Genomic DNA, 12,821 nt, shown 5'->3' with positions numbered 1-12,821 from the left:
TTTTTTTTTTTTTTTTTTTTTACTTATTTCGGTTGCTTAGAGTTGGAAACAAGTCAAGAATTTTGATATGCGTATTGTCCAAAAGAGTATTTGAGAATTTCCACACGGATTATTTTATTCCTTATTATTATTATTATTATTATTACTTTTATTAAAAGTTTGGATGTTAGTCGGAAATTATTTAATATTATTCTAACACAACCTTTTCATTAATATTTAAATATACAATTAATTGATATATTATTCTATTTAACCGACACACTATTAAAATAATAAAAAAGAAAATGAAATTATAAAAAATACTCTTAAATTTTGTCATTTGTTTAAAAATAATAATCATATTTTTTAAAAGTCATAATATTAATCATTAAGTAAAATATTTATTATTTTTATCATTTGATAAAATCTCTACATAAATTATTTATTATAGTTGATGAAATTATAAAAACTTAGTTCTCCAATTTAAAATTAAGACACTAAATTTAAAAAAAAAATAATGACAATTTATAATTTAACTATAAACCTTTTTTTTTTTTCTTGTACACCAAAAGTTTTGTGGGCAGAAGTCAAGTTTCACATGAAATGTCCAAGCTGGACAGTTGGCACCACACGATTTGCGCCACGTCACAAAGCCAACGCACGTGATTGGTCCGAAGATTAGTTGGCGTGGTTTCTTTCCCAACTTCGTCACCCGCTTCCTAAACAGAGAAGCTGAGTTGTCGTTTCATAATGCCACCAAATATTTAAAAAAAAAGAAACAAATCCAGTTTTCCCAAGAAAAGACTAGAAATTCCTTTTCAGTTCTTCTCACCGGAAAAAAAAAAAGGAAAAAGAAAAAGAAAAAAACCCCAATCACTAATTGTACCTATGTCAAATCCAGAAGACTCTCCAACAAAGCAAAAAAACGGGGCGCCGCCGCCGTCCGTGCCCCCGACGGTCAATGTCGGAAGGCAATCGCCGCCGCCATCTGCCAATCCGACTCCCGATGTCGAAATGCAAACGCCGGCAGCGACCAGTTCCGGGGTGTCGGAGATCCTGAACCGGTGGGGGAGGGAAGATCTGTTAAAACGCCGCGTATTGGCTCTGAGAGGATTTGGTCTCGTCTTTTCGTTGCTTGCTTTCCTTATCATGGCTTGCAATAGACATGGCGATTGGAAAAACTTCGACAACTACGAAGAATTCAGGTAACACAATTTCAGTCGTTTCTGATTACAAATCTCTTTGCTGTTAAAAGAAACATAATTAATTAGGTATTGAAAAATTGAAACAGATACGTGTTGGCAATAGCAATTCTGTCCACTTTTTATACGGGCGCCCAAGTTTTTCGACAAATTCATGAAGTTTCGACTGCGAGATCCATGTTTCCACCTCGAAAATCTGCCATAATCGACTTCATTGGAGATCAGGTTAGCGCCAATTTCGATAACAGTTCTTAATTTTTTGCAAATATGCCCTCCATCTCCACTGATATTAAAATCGGGTATGCAGATTCTGGCTTATCTGCTAATATCGGCGTCATCTTCAGCGATTCCGATGATCAACAGAATGAGAGAAGGCTCAGACAACATATTTACAGACTCGTTGGCAGCTTCCATTACCATGTCCCTTTTCGCCTTCTTGTCTTTAGCTTTGTCGGCCGCCATTACAGGATACAAACTCTCAACTCAATCTTATATATAATATAACTCCAAAATGCGTACCAATTTCATATTCTTCCTGTTGCCATGATTGTTGCTTCAACTTGTACACGCACGTCTGTAATTTTGATTGAATCATTCTTAGCAATAATTAAGACCGTAAGAATCAAATTGAAACTAAGACTACTAGCAGAATCTAACGGTAATTGGAAGTTTAAATTCTCGTCTACACTCTGCCACGTCTATGAACAATGTTTAATATTATTATTTTTATGATTAAGTTAACAAATTAGAACAATGACTAAATAATCTAATTAATATTATTATTTTTATGCTTAGGTGGGCTCCAAATCGATAAAAATTGAGTTGAACTAACCCTTTCTGTGATGTCCAAGTTAGGAGGAATACATGAATAAACTAAGAATATATCACAATGAACCTGAATATATTGGGATATGTCTAAGAAAAGTATTACTATCTATGACAACAAAATTATGAACCCTAAAATTATTCTGTTTCTAAAGAATTATGTTAGTAAGAAAGCGATGAAAGGACTAACCTTGATTTTTAGGAATCAGTTTTTACTGTTTGAACTAAATTGATGGTGTGACCAAGTTGCGAGGGATGCGTAGGAAATGTCGTGCCCGGTACGCCTCTAATCCAAATTTCACCAATAATCTTTACACGAGCAAGAACCATCGATAAATGTATGAAACCGATTGGTATCTCTTATGATGATCTCTCTTCCAGTGATCTTGGAAATTAGCTTTATGGCCTCGTGACAATCACCACATACACGGAGGTTTTTAACAACACGAATAACATGATTTGAAGAACTTATCAAACCAAATGCCACAGCCAGCTTCTCACTGTGGCAACCAAGGAAATGTTCCTTCTCCTCCTCTTCTATGTCGAAAAGAACAAATTCTGTAGTTGGAACATGACCAGCTGCCTTCAATTCTCTCCCCAATTCATCAAGTTTTGCATATATTTTGTCGGACAACGAGTGCGATTTGTCTCCTACTAGAAACTCGTGAACGATCCCATCGATCTCGATCCAACTGCAGCCACGGATCTTCTGGATCCGCTGCTCCTTCATCGCTGAACGGATCTTTTCAGCTTCCTCCCATCGATGACTTGCAGAGTAAATATTTGACAACAGAACGTAGTTTCCTGAGTTCCATGGCTCCAACTCAATAAGCTTCTTTAGTACTTGTTCAGCCAAGTGGGAATCTCTATGCAACCTACATCCACCCAACAAGGCCCCCCAAACAACAGCATTAGGCTGCATTGGCATGCTGTTTATCAACCGGTGAGCCTCGTCTAATAACCCTGCTCGCCCAAGCAAATCCACCATACATCCATAATGCTCAATCGAAGGGGTCAACGAGAACACCTGCTTCATGCTATTGAAATATCGACGCCCCTCATCGACAAAACCGCCATGAGTGCACCCACAGAGCAGGCCAATGAAGGTGTTTTCGTCTGGCCGAATTCCATGCTTCCCCACGAGGCTAAACAATGAAAACACAGCTTTGGCGTGCCCATTCATGGACAGCCCGACAATCATGGCGTTCCAAACTACGCGGTCTTTCTTCTCCATCGATCGGAAGATTTCCCAAGCTCGAGTCACACTACCACATTTAGAGTACATGTCGATTAAAGCAGTACCAAGGACTGGATTCGACAAGAACTCGTGTCGATCCATCAGGCTGCTGGCCCAGATGCCTAAATCTAAAGCTCCTAGCCTTGCACAAGCAGACAGAACACCAACCATTGCATAACAATCAGGCTTCAAATTTTCAGACTGCATTTGAAAGAAAAGATCAAGCGCTTGTTTAGGCAATCCATTGAAAGCATAGCCTTGAATCATGGTACTCCAAGAAACAATATCCTTCTCCGACATAGCATTAAATATCAGATTAGCTCGCTCCATGTTTCCACATTTAACATACATATCCAACAAAGAAGTAGCTACAAAAACATTTCTAACAAAGCCACAATCACTTATATATCTATCGATCCACTCACCACTAGTGAAATCCCCAAGCTGAGCGCAGGCAGACAGAACTTTGACAAGAGAGAAGCTATCAGGCCTCAATCCCATTTCAAGCAACCTCTTGAATGCATCAATGGCTTCTCTAAACTGTCCACTGCCTATATATCCAGTGATAATAGCAGTCCAAGAGACCACATTTTTGTCAGGCATATCGTCGAACACCTTGAGTGCATTCTCCAAATTATCACATTTGGCATACAACGAAAGCAAACTGGTCTTCACAAACACATCATAATCAAAACCGGCTTTCACCACGAGAGTGTGAATCTTCACTCCCAATCGAATATCCAATTTCCTAGCACAAGCTTTTAAAACAAAAGGGAAAGTGAAATTATTGGGTAAAAACCCCTCTCTACGCATCGACCCATAAACGTCGATGGCATCGTCGAAGCAATCCTTGGAAACCAAGCCACGAATCATCGTGTTCCATAGGAAAATATTGGGCTCTTTGGCTTGAGAAAATACGAGTTTAGAATAATCTGTGCAACCAGAATCCAAGCCGCTAGATAAAAGCGTGTTGAGAAGGTAGTTATCTTGGTCGAGATGGAGGCGGAGAAGGCGGCAATGGATATGCTTGAGCTGCTTGAAGCAGTTGACGCCATTGGCGAGGTAATTCTTGATCTCTAATGCTTTGGAGAAGACGGGTGAAGCAGGATTGGTGAGGATGGACATCAAGAACCGTGCCGCCTGAACGAAGCTTAGTAGCTCACACCGTAACAACCATGTCAAAGACAATTTTGGATGGAAATTAGTCTTTTATTTTAGGCGTTTATTAATTAAAATTTTAAACCTTCTTTTTTATTTTGTTTTCTCATAATTCTTTTTAGTTTAAATAATATACATAAAAAAGAATAACTAAACTTTAAAAAGTTAAATTTAATCTTTAAAAAAAATTTAAAAATATTCTTACCACTATTTTATTATTTTTAGGAAAAGCATAGAATTTTAAGTTTGATGTTTTTACTATTAAATTTTGGATGGAAAACATTTAAATTTCACTTATGAAATAATTTTTACAATTGTCTTCTGCTTACGGATTATTTGCATCTGCTTAAGGATTATTTGCATGTCAAATTTAATTGTTAATCTGATTTAATTCTCTAATATATCTCTTAAGTCTCCATCTTCTATTACATGTAGCATCTCCAGCATCACCCAGATTGAGAAAGAAGGTCAGGGAATAGAGTCAAAGGAAGAAGACGAAGACTCAAAGTTAAAGAAAGAAGACGAAAGACAAAGTCAACACGGTAATTAGGTGTTTCGTTCTTTTATTCTTTTTTTTATTATTATTATTTATTAAAACTTGACTCATATTTATTCTTTTTATTATTATTATTATTTATTAAAACTTGACTCATATAGTTATGCAAAACATCTCTATTAGCTGTTGCATGCTGATTGCTATAGAGAAATTTAAGAGTGTACATAGTCACAAAAACTTCAAATTTGTAAGTTAATATTAATGAAATGAAAAGCCTTAAGATGGAAACGATAGGAGGGTCATCGAGAATTTATTTCTCATCGCCGTCAAATTCAACCATCTAAGTAGTTTTATTCATTTTGTACGAATTCAAGTTGGAAATCGACCACACAAAGCAAGATGACAACAAAATACTCCTTGTTAGTATATAGACGAAACTGATAATGCCACGTATCAAATACCCATAAACCTTCAAAAACAACATTAATACTCTTAATCTTAAAAAAAAAAAACTAAAAGTTTTACTAGTATATGAACTATAACCGATCTCCCTGCCTCGATGACCATCTCTCATCCTTATTTAAAGAAGAATGAAGGAATTTGGTGAGATTTTATACCCTTAACAGCAAGATAAAGGTGTTATAGGCTAGCAACTAACTAAAAAAGAGGAAAGACCAAGTAGAAGGCACACGGGTTGTTCTTAAAAGGGAATTTGATTAGCAACTAAAAGAGTTCAGAATTTAACAATTATGCAAAAATCAATTGAAAATGTCTGGCAGACAGTGAACAGAGGCAACCTAAACAGAATAAAAAAATGGATATAGGATTTAGCCTATTTGACCACAAATTCTTTGTAGGGTAAAGGTGAAATCAAAGCATATTACATTTTTTAAATTCAGTGCACGAATGTTGTTCTTCGCAGCTGCGAATGTTGCTGAGCAAGTAGAGTTCCCCAAGTGAAAAGCACATCCTACAAAATCAAAAGTGTTTTCAAGAAAAGCACTTCGCCTAGTACAAGCTTAAAGAATTGCACAGTTTGGTCAGTTTGGACAGCACAAACAACCATAGCAAATCATGACCTGTAATTGCACATTCATTATACAGCTAACTTGTCTCACAAACATCAGCTTGATTGGTGACGACACGTAAACATGTTTAGAGGATAAAACGATCATTCTAGCTAGCCATCGAGTGGAAACTTGATTTGAAGTGTATAAGTCTAAGATAATCAAATCTTATCTCAAGAAAAACAAGGGTTTAACTAAACAGAAACCAAAGATCTTGACATAACAAAGATTTGCTTGTTATAAGAAACAAAAATTTGTGCGTGCCTCTTCAATCGTTTTCATGAGAAGTACAGCCAAAATTTCACAGCTAGAAGGACTAAAGCACAGGTGGAATTTCCTTTTACAAAACAAAAACAAAAACAAGAACAAGAAAGAGCCATCTTTTAGAAAGCAAGCCTTGGATAAGACGAACATGAACGCCCAAGGGATATCAAGCATCATGAACAACAAACAAGTGACATGGAACATGTATACTCACCTCTGGGTCAATGACATATACTCGAACCAGTTAAGCTATAAGCTATGCTCAGATTGGCTTATGAACTACAATTTTAACTTCAACAAACTTGATATTAAAAATCATACAGATCCCCCGCCCAAAATTGTTCACGGAAGCTAGATTTAGAGCAATAATTAGATGTAGGAGAGAAAAACTAGAGATTACAATTTAATTACGTATTCAAGGTTTAGATAAAAGTAGCTACAATGTGGTAGGATGGAGTGGAGGCAGTTGTTTTGCAATAGACACGTTAAAGCTGAAGTTTTAAGAACTCAACAATAAGGTATATCATATCATAAAAAATAAAAGATCAATCCTCAAGCAGTAAGCAAAAACGTCAACTTTTACCGACTTTCTCCCTGTTACTAGAACATTTTCACATGTGCAACAGAGAATAATTGATGTCACACATAAGAGCCATAGAACAAGAAGTTAAATATCGAAAGACAGGTTGTGCTAAAGATACCAGTGGTTGTTTCGACATGACATACAGCACTGATCTAGTTAAGAATCGTGAGTCAAGTCATCTGAGTCCGAATCGCTAGCATTATAACCTATCACAATCGAAGTTAGCTTAAGAAATTAGCAAGAGATAATTATAGATAATGGATAAGGTTAGGAAAAGACATTAAAACAAAAAAGAGATTTTGATTCTTTAAAAAAATGCCAATCAACCTGGATGTTTATCACTAACTTTCCAGACGGATGACCGACTTCTTGACGCTTTTGTCATCCAAATTCTTCCCTGCAATCGAAGGCATTTGAAACCATAAAATTCCACTAAGCCAATAGGATTTCATCCAAAAAAAAAAAAAAAAAATCAAATAATTAGTTCCTTTTTTATAACCATTTAGTTTTGGATTTCTGTTTTTGAAAATTAACCTTGTAAACATTATTTCCCACTTAATCTATAGTTCCTTGTTTTTTAACTACTTTTTTAAGAACATATTCAAAATTCAAGCAGAACTTCGGAAACAAAAGGAAGTAGTTTTTAAAAACTTTTATTTTGTTTTGGAAATTTAAGTTCAAATGTATTTTCATAGAAAGTGAAAACCTTACCAAAGAATTGCTAACAAACAAGCATAATTTCCAAAAATGTGTCAGAAAGACATTAAGAGATGTTCCAATCTCCTCAAAGTTGCAACAAATCCAGAAATTACAGAGAACCAAGCAACCTGAGAAAACCAATAACTATTTTTGGCCAAAACGAAACAGAATTTGCAATATTTACGAAGCATATGGTTGACCAATAATTCCCACATATATCAGTATAATAACCACAGGAATTTCAATAAACTTCAGTTCTTGATTTCGTCAAAACTGGGAGGAATTAAGCAATAAGGATCTTCATTAATTGATAGGAAAGAAAGTCACCTTCTGAGCATCTCTTGGAATGCCATAACCGCTATAATACATTTGACCAACCAAGACCTGCATGTTGATATCCCCACGCTTGGCCTCTGTCAAAGTATCCTTAAACCATCTTTTGACGCAATCAGAAACAACTTCTGATAGCGGAACGCGATTCAAGGCTTCTGTTCCTCCGCTAGTCTCCATTCTATTTCAACACTAACGGCTTCGATTAATCAACCGAAACCTTGACTTTGTGATTTGGCGAGATTCTGAGGCACCGAAAACGCTGCTTTGTGAAAAATCATTGAACCGAAATCGATTTCATGAAAAACGAAGAAGAGATTAAGAAAAATTAAGTCGTCTTGAAGGGATTAATGTACAAATTTGATAACGGAATCGGTTTTTCCTTACCTTCCTTCTTGCCGGTACGGAAACTGTTTTCCTCTGGCTCGTTAAAAAATGGAAAAGGAAAAGGAAAAACCCAGGAAAAAGGTCTAGCGTCTGGAAGGTTTTGAAAATTGAGAAGGATATACTGACAAAAGAAGTAGAGTAGGGGCTTGTTAAAATGGGATCTGCTCGAAACGCCGCCGTTTGATATCAAAGTGTTCGCGCTGTGTGGCGCGTGTTACGATCAACCTAATCCAAAATACATTTATAATGCTCCGTAAAATTATTGTGAAATATTCAACCAGACTCAAATATTGGAATATATTATATACACACACGCGTAGTTATGAACGTTAATGAAAATTGTACTTTCAATCTCACTTTTGTTTTTTTATCGGAAAGTCTTCCAAAAAGAAAATTCAAGGTTTAAAAGGATCTTTGAAGAGGATCGATAAGCTCTAGAGATTGACCACAATGAGTGATTATCGACTTGTGTACAACCAAGACTATGAGCGACAAAGTGGGGTGTTAAGGGAAACAAATATAATCATGATCAGTAACCTGACATATTGCATTTTTAATCTCTAGTTAATTGAGTCGGCCTTATTTCCCTAAAACACTTATGTATTAAGGTGCTACTGGACACAAAATGTAACAGCTGAAGCTCAAGCTTCGTGCGAGCAGATCCTCTTTTAACTTTCCTTATCTGGTTTCCTCTTAAAGTTTTTAAAACGCGTTTTCTAATGAGAGGTTTTCACACTCTTGTAAATAATGTTTTGTTCCTCTCTTCAACTGATGATGGATCTCACAATTCATCCCCTTCGAGCTCCTCTCTAATCGATGTGGGATCTCGCGAGCAAGGAGTTGAGCTACCTTCTTACCTGGAGGGAATTGAGCATGAAGACAAACTAGTCGAAGCTATAAAATCCATATTGTTATTATTTGAAGACTAACGAGTCAGTATCAGTTATAAGTCGAACCTTGAGCAGAGAAAGTGTCTTGTTAACTTTTTTCAAGCCAATGTCAGTGTTGACCCTGAGGTGATAGTACCACTCATCGTTGACGTAGACTTCAAACATGTATAACAAAACGATCTTTTAATCACACTCAAAATGAAGTCATTGTTAAGATGGACAGACTACTTGAGAAAAAGTTTATTTAAGAAATTCACAACCTTTGATTGCTATCGCATGTGGCGTAAATTTGGAAGATGAACGAAAAGTGGAAGGTATGCATTGACTTTATCGACATGAATAAAGCTTGTTTAAACAAAAAAAACTTCCCTTTTTTAAGAATCAATCACGTTTGAGAGATGCTTACTCTGAGCCTAATATAGTTCCATTTTTTTATTTTTTTTTATAATTAGTCTTACTTATTTCTTCAACCTTTGAAATTTAGTTGTTTCAATGTTTTTTCCCCTGACCGTTAGATTGCCAAAGTTGTGCCATTGATTCCGCATATACGCGACACGTGCAGTCGCATTGATTTATACTATAAGCACGGAACACTTGATCGTAGCCTCCACGTTTCTTCACTACACTGAGAGTCCCTCCTCAGCGCGTTGAGAAGCACCTCATTTCGCGCCTTTTCTTATTTCTTTTTTTGCGATTTCACACAGTAAAGCGCAGTCGCTCTGTTCGCCTCTCTCGCGATTGTGAGAGAGTTCTCGAGAGAGTGAAAGGAAACTTCATTATCGCCTGAAGAATCTCATTTTAGATTTTGTGGAAGTAAGAGTTACCGGATATTGTGATCTCTTATCCTAATCCATCGCTGTGAAACTTTGCTTTGTTCCGACGGTGAGGTTTTCATTTGTATAGTTCGCCTCAAGACGGAAGGTACGTTCAGATAGCGAGAATCTCGTTTGATTTAGTGGTTTTTTATTGAAAATGATTCGATATTGTTCTCGTTTTATAGTTTTCGCCATGGATTTCTGATTTTTAGTTTCTTAGAAGTTAGCATTCAAGAAACCTAGTGATATTTGAAGTGCTTATTCCTGTTATCTTTCTTCTTCCGAAGTTTGGTTAGTGGTTTGCGAGTAATGCTCGCAGATTTGATGCATTTAAGACGATAAGAACTCCTGGCGAAGTCTGCTATGTATTTTGACATGCGCTTTCGGATGTATCATTAGGCACTTGTTCATATTAGTTAGATAATCTCTGGAATTTAAATATTTTCTTCTGAAACGAATTGTACTCTGCATTTCACTCTAGGATCATGTTTTCAAATAGGTCGTGATCGAAGAATTGTTCATTTCTTTCAGATAACATGTTTTTCCTCTCCTGTGCTTAATATTTTTACATGCTTACCGTTTGGAATCACGCCAGAGACCTTCATGAGTACTTTCATACTGTCGTGGTAGAAGATTCGCTAATTTCTCATTAGATTTTGTAAATGTCGTTATTTATACAATTTCTTGTTACTAATTGTTTCTTTTGTCCAGCCTTACAATTTACATTGTTTTTGTTTTTTTCCCTTCTATTTGAGGAATTTTTGGAGTTCGGGAAGATCCTTTGGCATTTTGACATACTTTTATGTTTGTACTTTGTAATCGGTGTAGTTTCAGTTCCTTTTGTGTTGCACGTTAATGATCCTTAAGCATTTTAAGTGTTTTATTTTTACCTTCTCCTCACCGAATCAGTTTGACATTATTATATTGCATGCTATATAAGTACTATGTGATCTTTATCTTCTGGTGAACTCAAGTCATCAGCCTACTATGAATCAACTTTGACCAAATATGAATCACCACACAAAAGGTCAATCTGTTATTAACATTATTAGTGTTCAGTTTTCATACTTATGCTAATATTTGCTTCTTTTTTTTTCCTTCTGCTTCCCTCAAATAATTTTACGCTCTTCTTGCAGTTCTGTAGAGCCAAAAGTATGTAATACATAAGTTATGTCGACTAGATGTGGTTTTCCACTTCAGAACCTACTTCTTCTTTTTATATGTTTTCATAGCAGAAATCCGGAGATAGTTAAATGGACAATGAATGTAATTCCTGTGGGATGAATTTGTTGTGCGGGATGACACGTGTGACTTTGGTTACAATGTGCAGTGTATTATTTTAGTTTATGATTTTGACTAGATTTTTTTTCACTCCTATATATGCCTGAATGAATTCAGGAAAGCGAGCTCTATATTTCAAGGCCGGATCTTCTGCTTGATTGAATGCTGCTGCAGTGTCCAGAATTTTGAGCTAGTGTGACCTTGGAAGCGTAACATTTGGATGTACACACAGCATATGAAGGAGTGTCTTTCCAGCCAGCTTTTTGGTTCGTAACCCCAACTCAATTGATATTTTCTGCTTTTCTTTCCCTTTTTCTTTTACTTCTTTTACTGGTTTATCTTTACACTTCAGCGCTTTGTTAGCTTAAAGAACATCATTTATTTTATTGGAAATTACACGGTGATATCCAATACTTTGTTCTTCTTCCAATTTTCCTTCCCTATTCACTCTATGATTATCCTCTTGTTTTGTTTCGTTTTTCTGCCCTTTGATCACTAACATCTCTATTTTCCATCTGTATAGGTTTGCCTACCCAACACTTTTCATATGTGTAGAATATCGATCCTGGTTTGCCTTTGTTTCTATTCAACTATAGCTAGAGAAACTTGCATGTTATCCTTGAGGCGGCTAGTTCTGGTCAGACGAATATTAATCCATATGGGTGGACTACTGATGGTTCAGAGAGAACACTTTATCCAGCTCAGGTTTTACCAGAAAATTTCCTTACTTGTGTTATCTCTCCTAAGTCGCACGATTGTAAAGATACTCAATGGTCATCACCAAGAAAATGCGGTTCACAGTCTTGTTCGGAAGGAGTGCCAACCTTTGTTAGAAAATCTGTTCAGACCTATAATTACAACTATGCCCCATTCATTTCTGGTTTGGGCTAGACCATGCTCAGACAAATAAGTTTATCTCTTTATTAGCATCTCAAGCCGTGGCTCCACATGTACCACAATTTACAATGAGGTGGAGACTTTTTGTACAGGCCTCCCCTCCTTGGAAATAAGGGATGAAAGTGAAAGATCAAACCACAAATTTCGGAGGAGCACTTTGACTTGGCAAGTCAAGTATCAGATGCTGTAGATGTTACTTCCTCATTAGACGCAGAAAACAGTGCATTTGGTGCTCATTCTGATGCAAATGAGGCCAATGGAGAGGAGAAATACCGAGTATTGCATAAACTACAACTGCCTATAATCATGAAAATCCAGTGTTGCCTTTAACAAGTGAGACAGATCATACTACCCTTAATAAGGACATGAATTTGGAGAATAATGGTAGTTTCGGTGAACCAATAAAGTCCATAGAGAGCAATGAAGTGGACTTTGGTTCTGTGACCGAACTTCAGTCTCCCATTCCCAAGGTAGTTACGGTATTGCATATATGATTTATATTTTTCTGTATCTCTGAATCACGGCGTCTAATGTGTATTTTAATATTTCATCTCTCTGGTTGTAATTGGTTCAGGAGATACAAGAGCTAAAAAATTCTAAAGCAGATCAAGCTAAGAAAATAGTTTTCTTGGAGGAAAAGCTGGTACGTTTTTTTTTTTTTTTTTTTTTTTTTTTTTTTTTTTTTTTTTTTTTTTTTTTTTTTTTTTTTTT

The 12,821-nt window shown here is 36.2% G+C and overlaps 3 protein-coding genes across 6 annotated transcripts; 1 reads left to right on the top strand and 2 right to left on the bottom strand.

Annotated features, from left to right (window-relative positions):
- Positions 1 to 625: 625 nt before the first annotated feature.
- On the top strand, positions 626 to 1,818 carry LOC111454172 (CASP-like protein 4B1). Its single transcript, XM_023095530.1, has 3 exons — positions 626 to 1,184; positions 1,271 to 1,406; positions 1,489 to 1,818. Exons 1-3 carry the CDS (start codon positions 868 to 870, stop codon positions 1,678 to 1,680), a joined length of 645 nt encoding a protein of 214 aa, XP_022951298.1. The 5' UTR covers positions 626 to 867; the 3' UTR covers positions 1,681 to 1,818.
- Positions 1,623 to 4,421, bottom strand: LOC111454160 (putative pentatricopeptide repeat-containing protein At3g08820). Of its 2 annotated transcripts, XM_023095517.1 has the most exons (3): positions 2,263 to 4,421; positions 2,197 to 2,221; positions 1,623 to 1,755 (listed from the first exon to the last, which is right to left on the bottom strand). In XM_023095517.1, exon 1 carries the CDS (start codon positions 4,366 to 4,368, stop codon positions 2,305 to 2,307), a length of 2,064 nt encoding a protein of 687 aa, XP_022951285.1. In that variant the 5' UTR covers positions 4,369 to 4,421; the 3' UTR covers positions 1,623 to 1,755; positions 2,197 to 2,221; positions 2,263 to 2,304. The 2 variants fall into 2 exon arrangements, with proteins under 2 accessions (XP_022951285.1, XP_022951275.1); XM_023095507.1 differs by having other exon boundaries at positions 2,197 to 4,421.
- Positions 4,422 to 5,591: 1,170 nt separating this feature from the next.
- Positions 5,592 to 8,355, bottom strand: LOC111441393. 3 transcript variants are annotated; one of them, XM_023078477.1, is made up of 5 exons: positions 8,228 to 8,355; positions 7,838 to 8,102; positions 7,139 to 7,208; positions 6,930 to 7,017; positions 5,592 to 5,976 (listed from the first exon to the last, which is right to left on the bottom strand). In XM_023078477.1, the coding sequence occupies exons 2-4, from the start codon at positions 8,018 to 8,020 to the stop codon at positions 6,968 to 6,970; spliced, it is 303 nt and encodes a 100-aa protein (XP_022934245.1). In that variant the 5' UTR covers positions 8,021 to 8,102; positions 8,228 to 8,355; the 3' UTR covers positions 5,592 to 5,976; positions 6,930 to 6,967. The 3 variants fall into 3 exon arrangements, with proteins under 3 accessions (XP_022934245.1, XP_022934166.1, XP_022934321.1); XM_023078398.1 differs by having other exon boundaries at positions 5,592 to 5,867; XM_023078553.1 differs by having other exon boundaries at positions 5,592 to 5,867; positions 7,838 to 8,085; positions 8,228 to 8,348.
- Positions 8,356 to 12,821: the final 4,466 nt, after the last annotated feature.

Source organism: Cucurbita moschata, unplaced genomic scaffold (assembly GCF_002738365.1).
Source record: "Cucurbita moschata cultivar Rifu unplaced genomic scaffold, Cmos_1.0 Cmo_Scf00001, whole genome shotgun sequence".
Classification (NCBI taxonomy): Eukaryota; Viridiplantae; Streptophyta; class Magnoliopsida; order Cucurbitales; family Cucurbitaceae; genus Cucurbita; species Cucurbita moschata.
Note: the sequence above shows the minus strand (reverse complement) of the source record. Positions and strands in the feature narration are given on the sequence as shown.

Bases quoted from the DNA above. Each gene is read 5' to 3' on its own strand.
- LOC111441393 (XM_023078477.1), bottom strand. From the start codon at position 8,020: ATGGAGACTAGCGGAGGAACAGAAGCCTTGAATCGCGTTCCGCTATCA. The intron at 7,209-7,837 runs GTGACTTTCTTT...CTTCGATTGCAG, and splicing joins TTCCAAGAGATGCTCAGAAG to GGAAGAATTTGGATGACAAA. The intron at 7,018-7,138 runs GTTGATTGGCAT...CGATTGTGATAG, and splicing joins AGTTAGTGATAAACATCCAG to GTTATAATGCTAGCGATTCG.
- LOC111454160 (XM_023095507.1), bottom strand. From the start codon at position 4,368: ATGTCCATCCTCACCAATCCTGCTTCACCCGTCTTCTCCAAAGCATTA.
- LOC111454172 (XM_023095530.1), top strand. From the start codon at position 868: ATGTCAAATCCAGAAGACTCTCCAACAAAGCAAAAAAACGGGGCGCCG. The intron at 1,185-1,270 runs GTAACACAATTT...AAATTGAAACAG, and splicing joins GACAACTACGAAGAATTCAG to ATACGTGTTGGCAATAGCAA. The intron at 1,407-1,488 runs GTTAGCGCCAAT...TCGGGTATGCAG, and splicing joins TCGACTTCATTGGAGATCAG to ATTCTGGCTTATCTGCTAAT.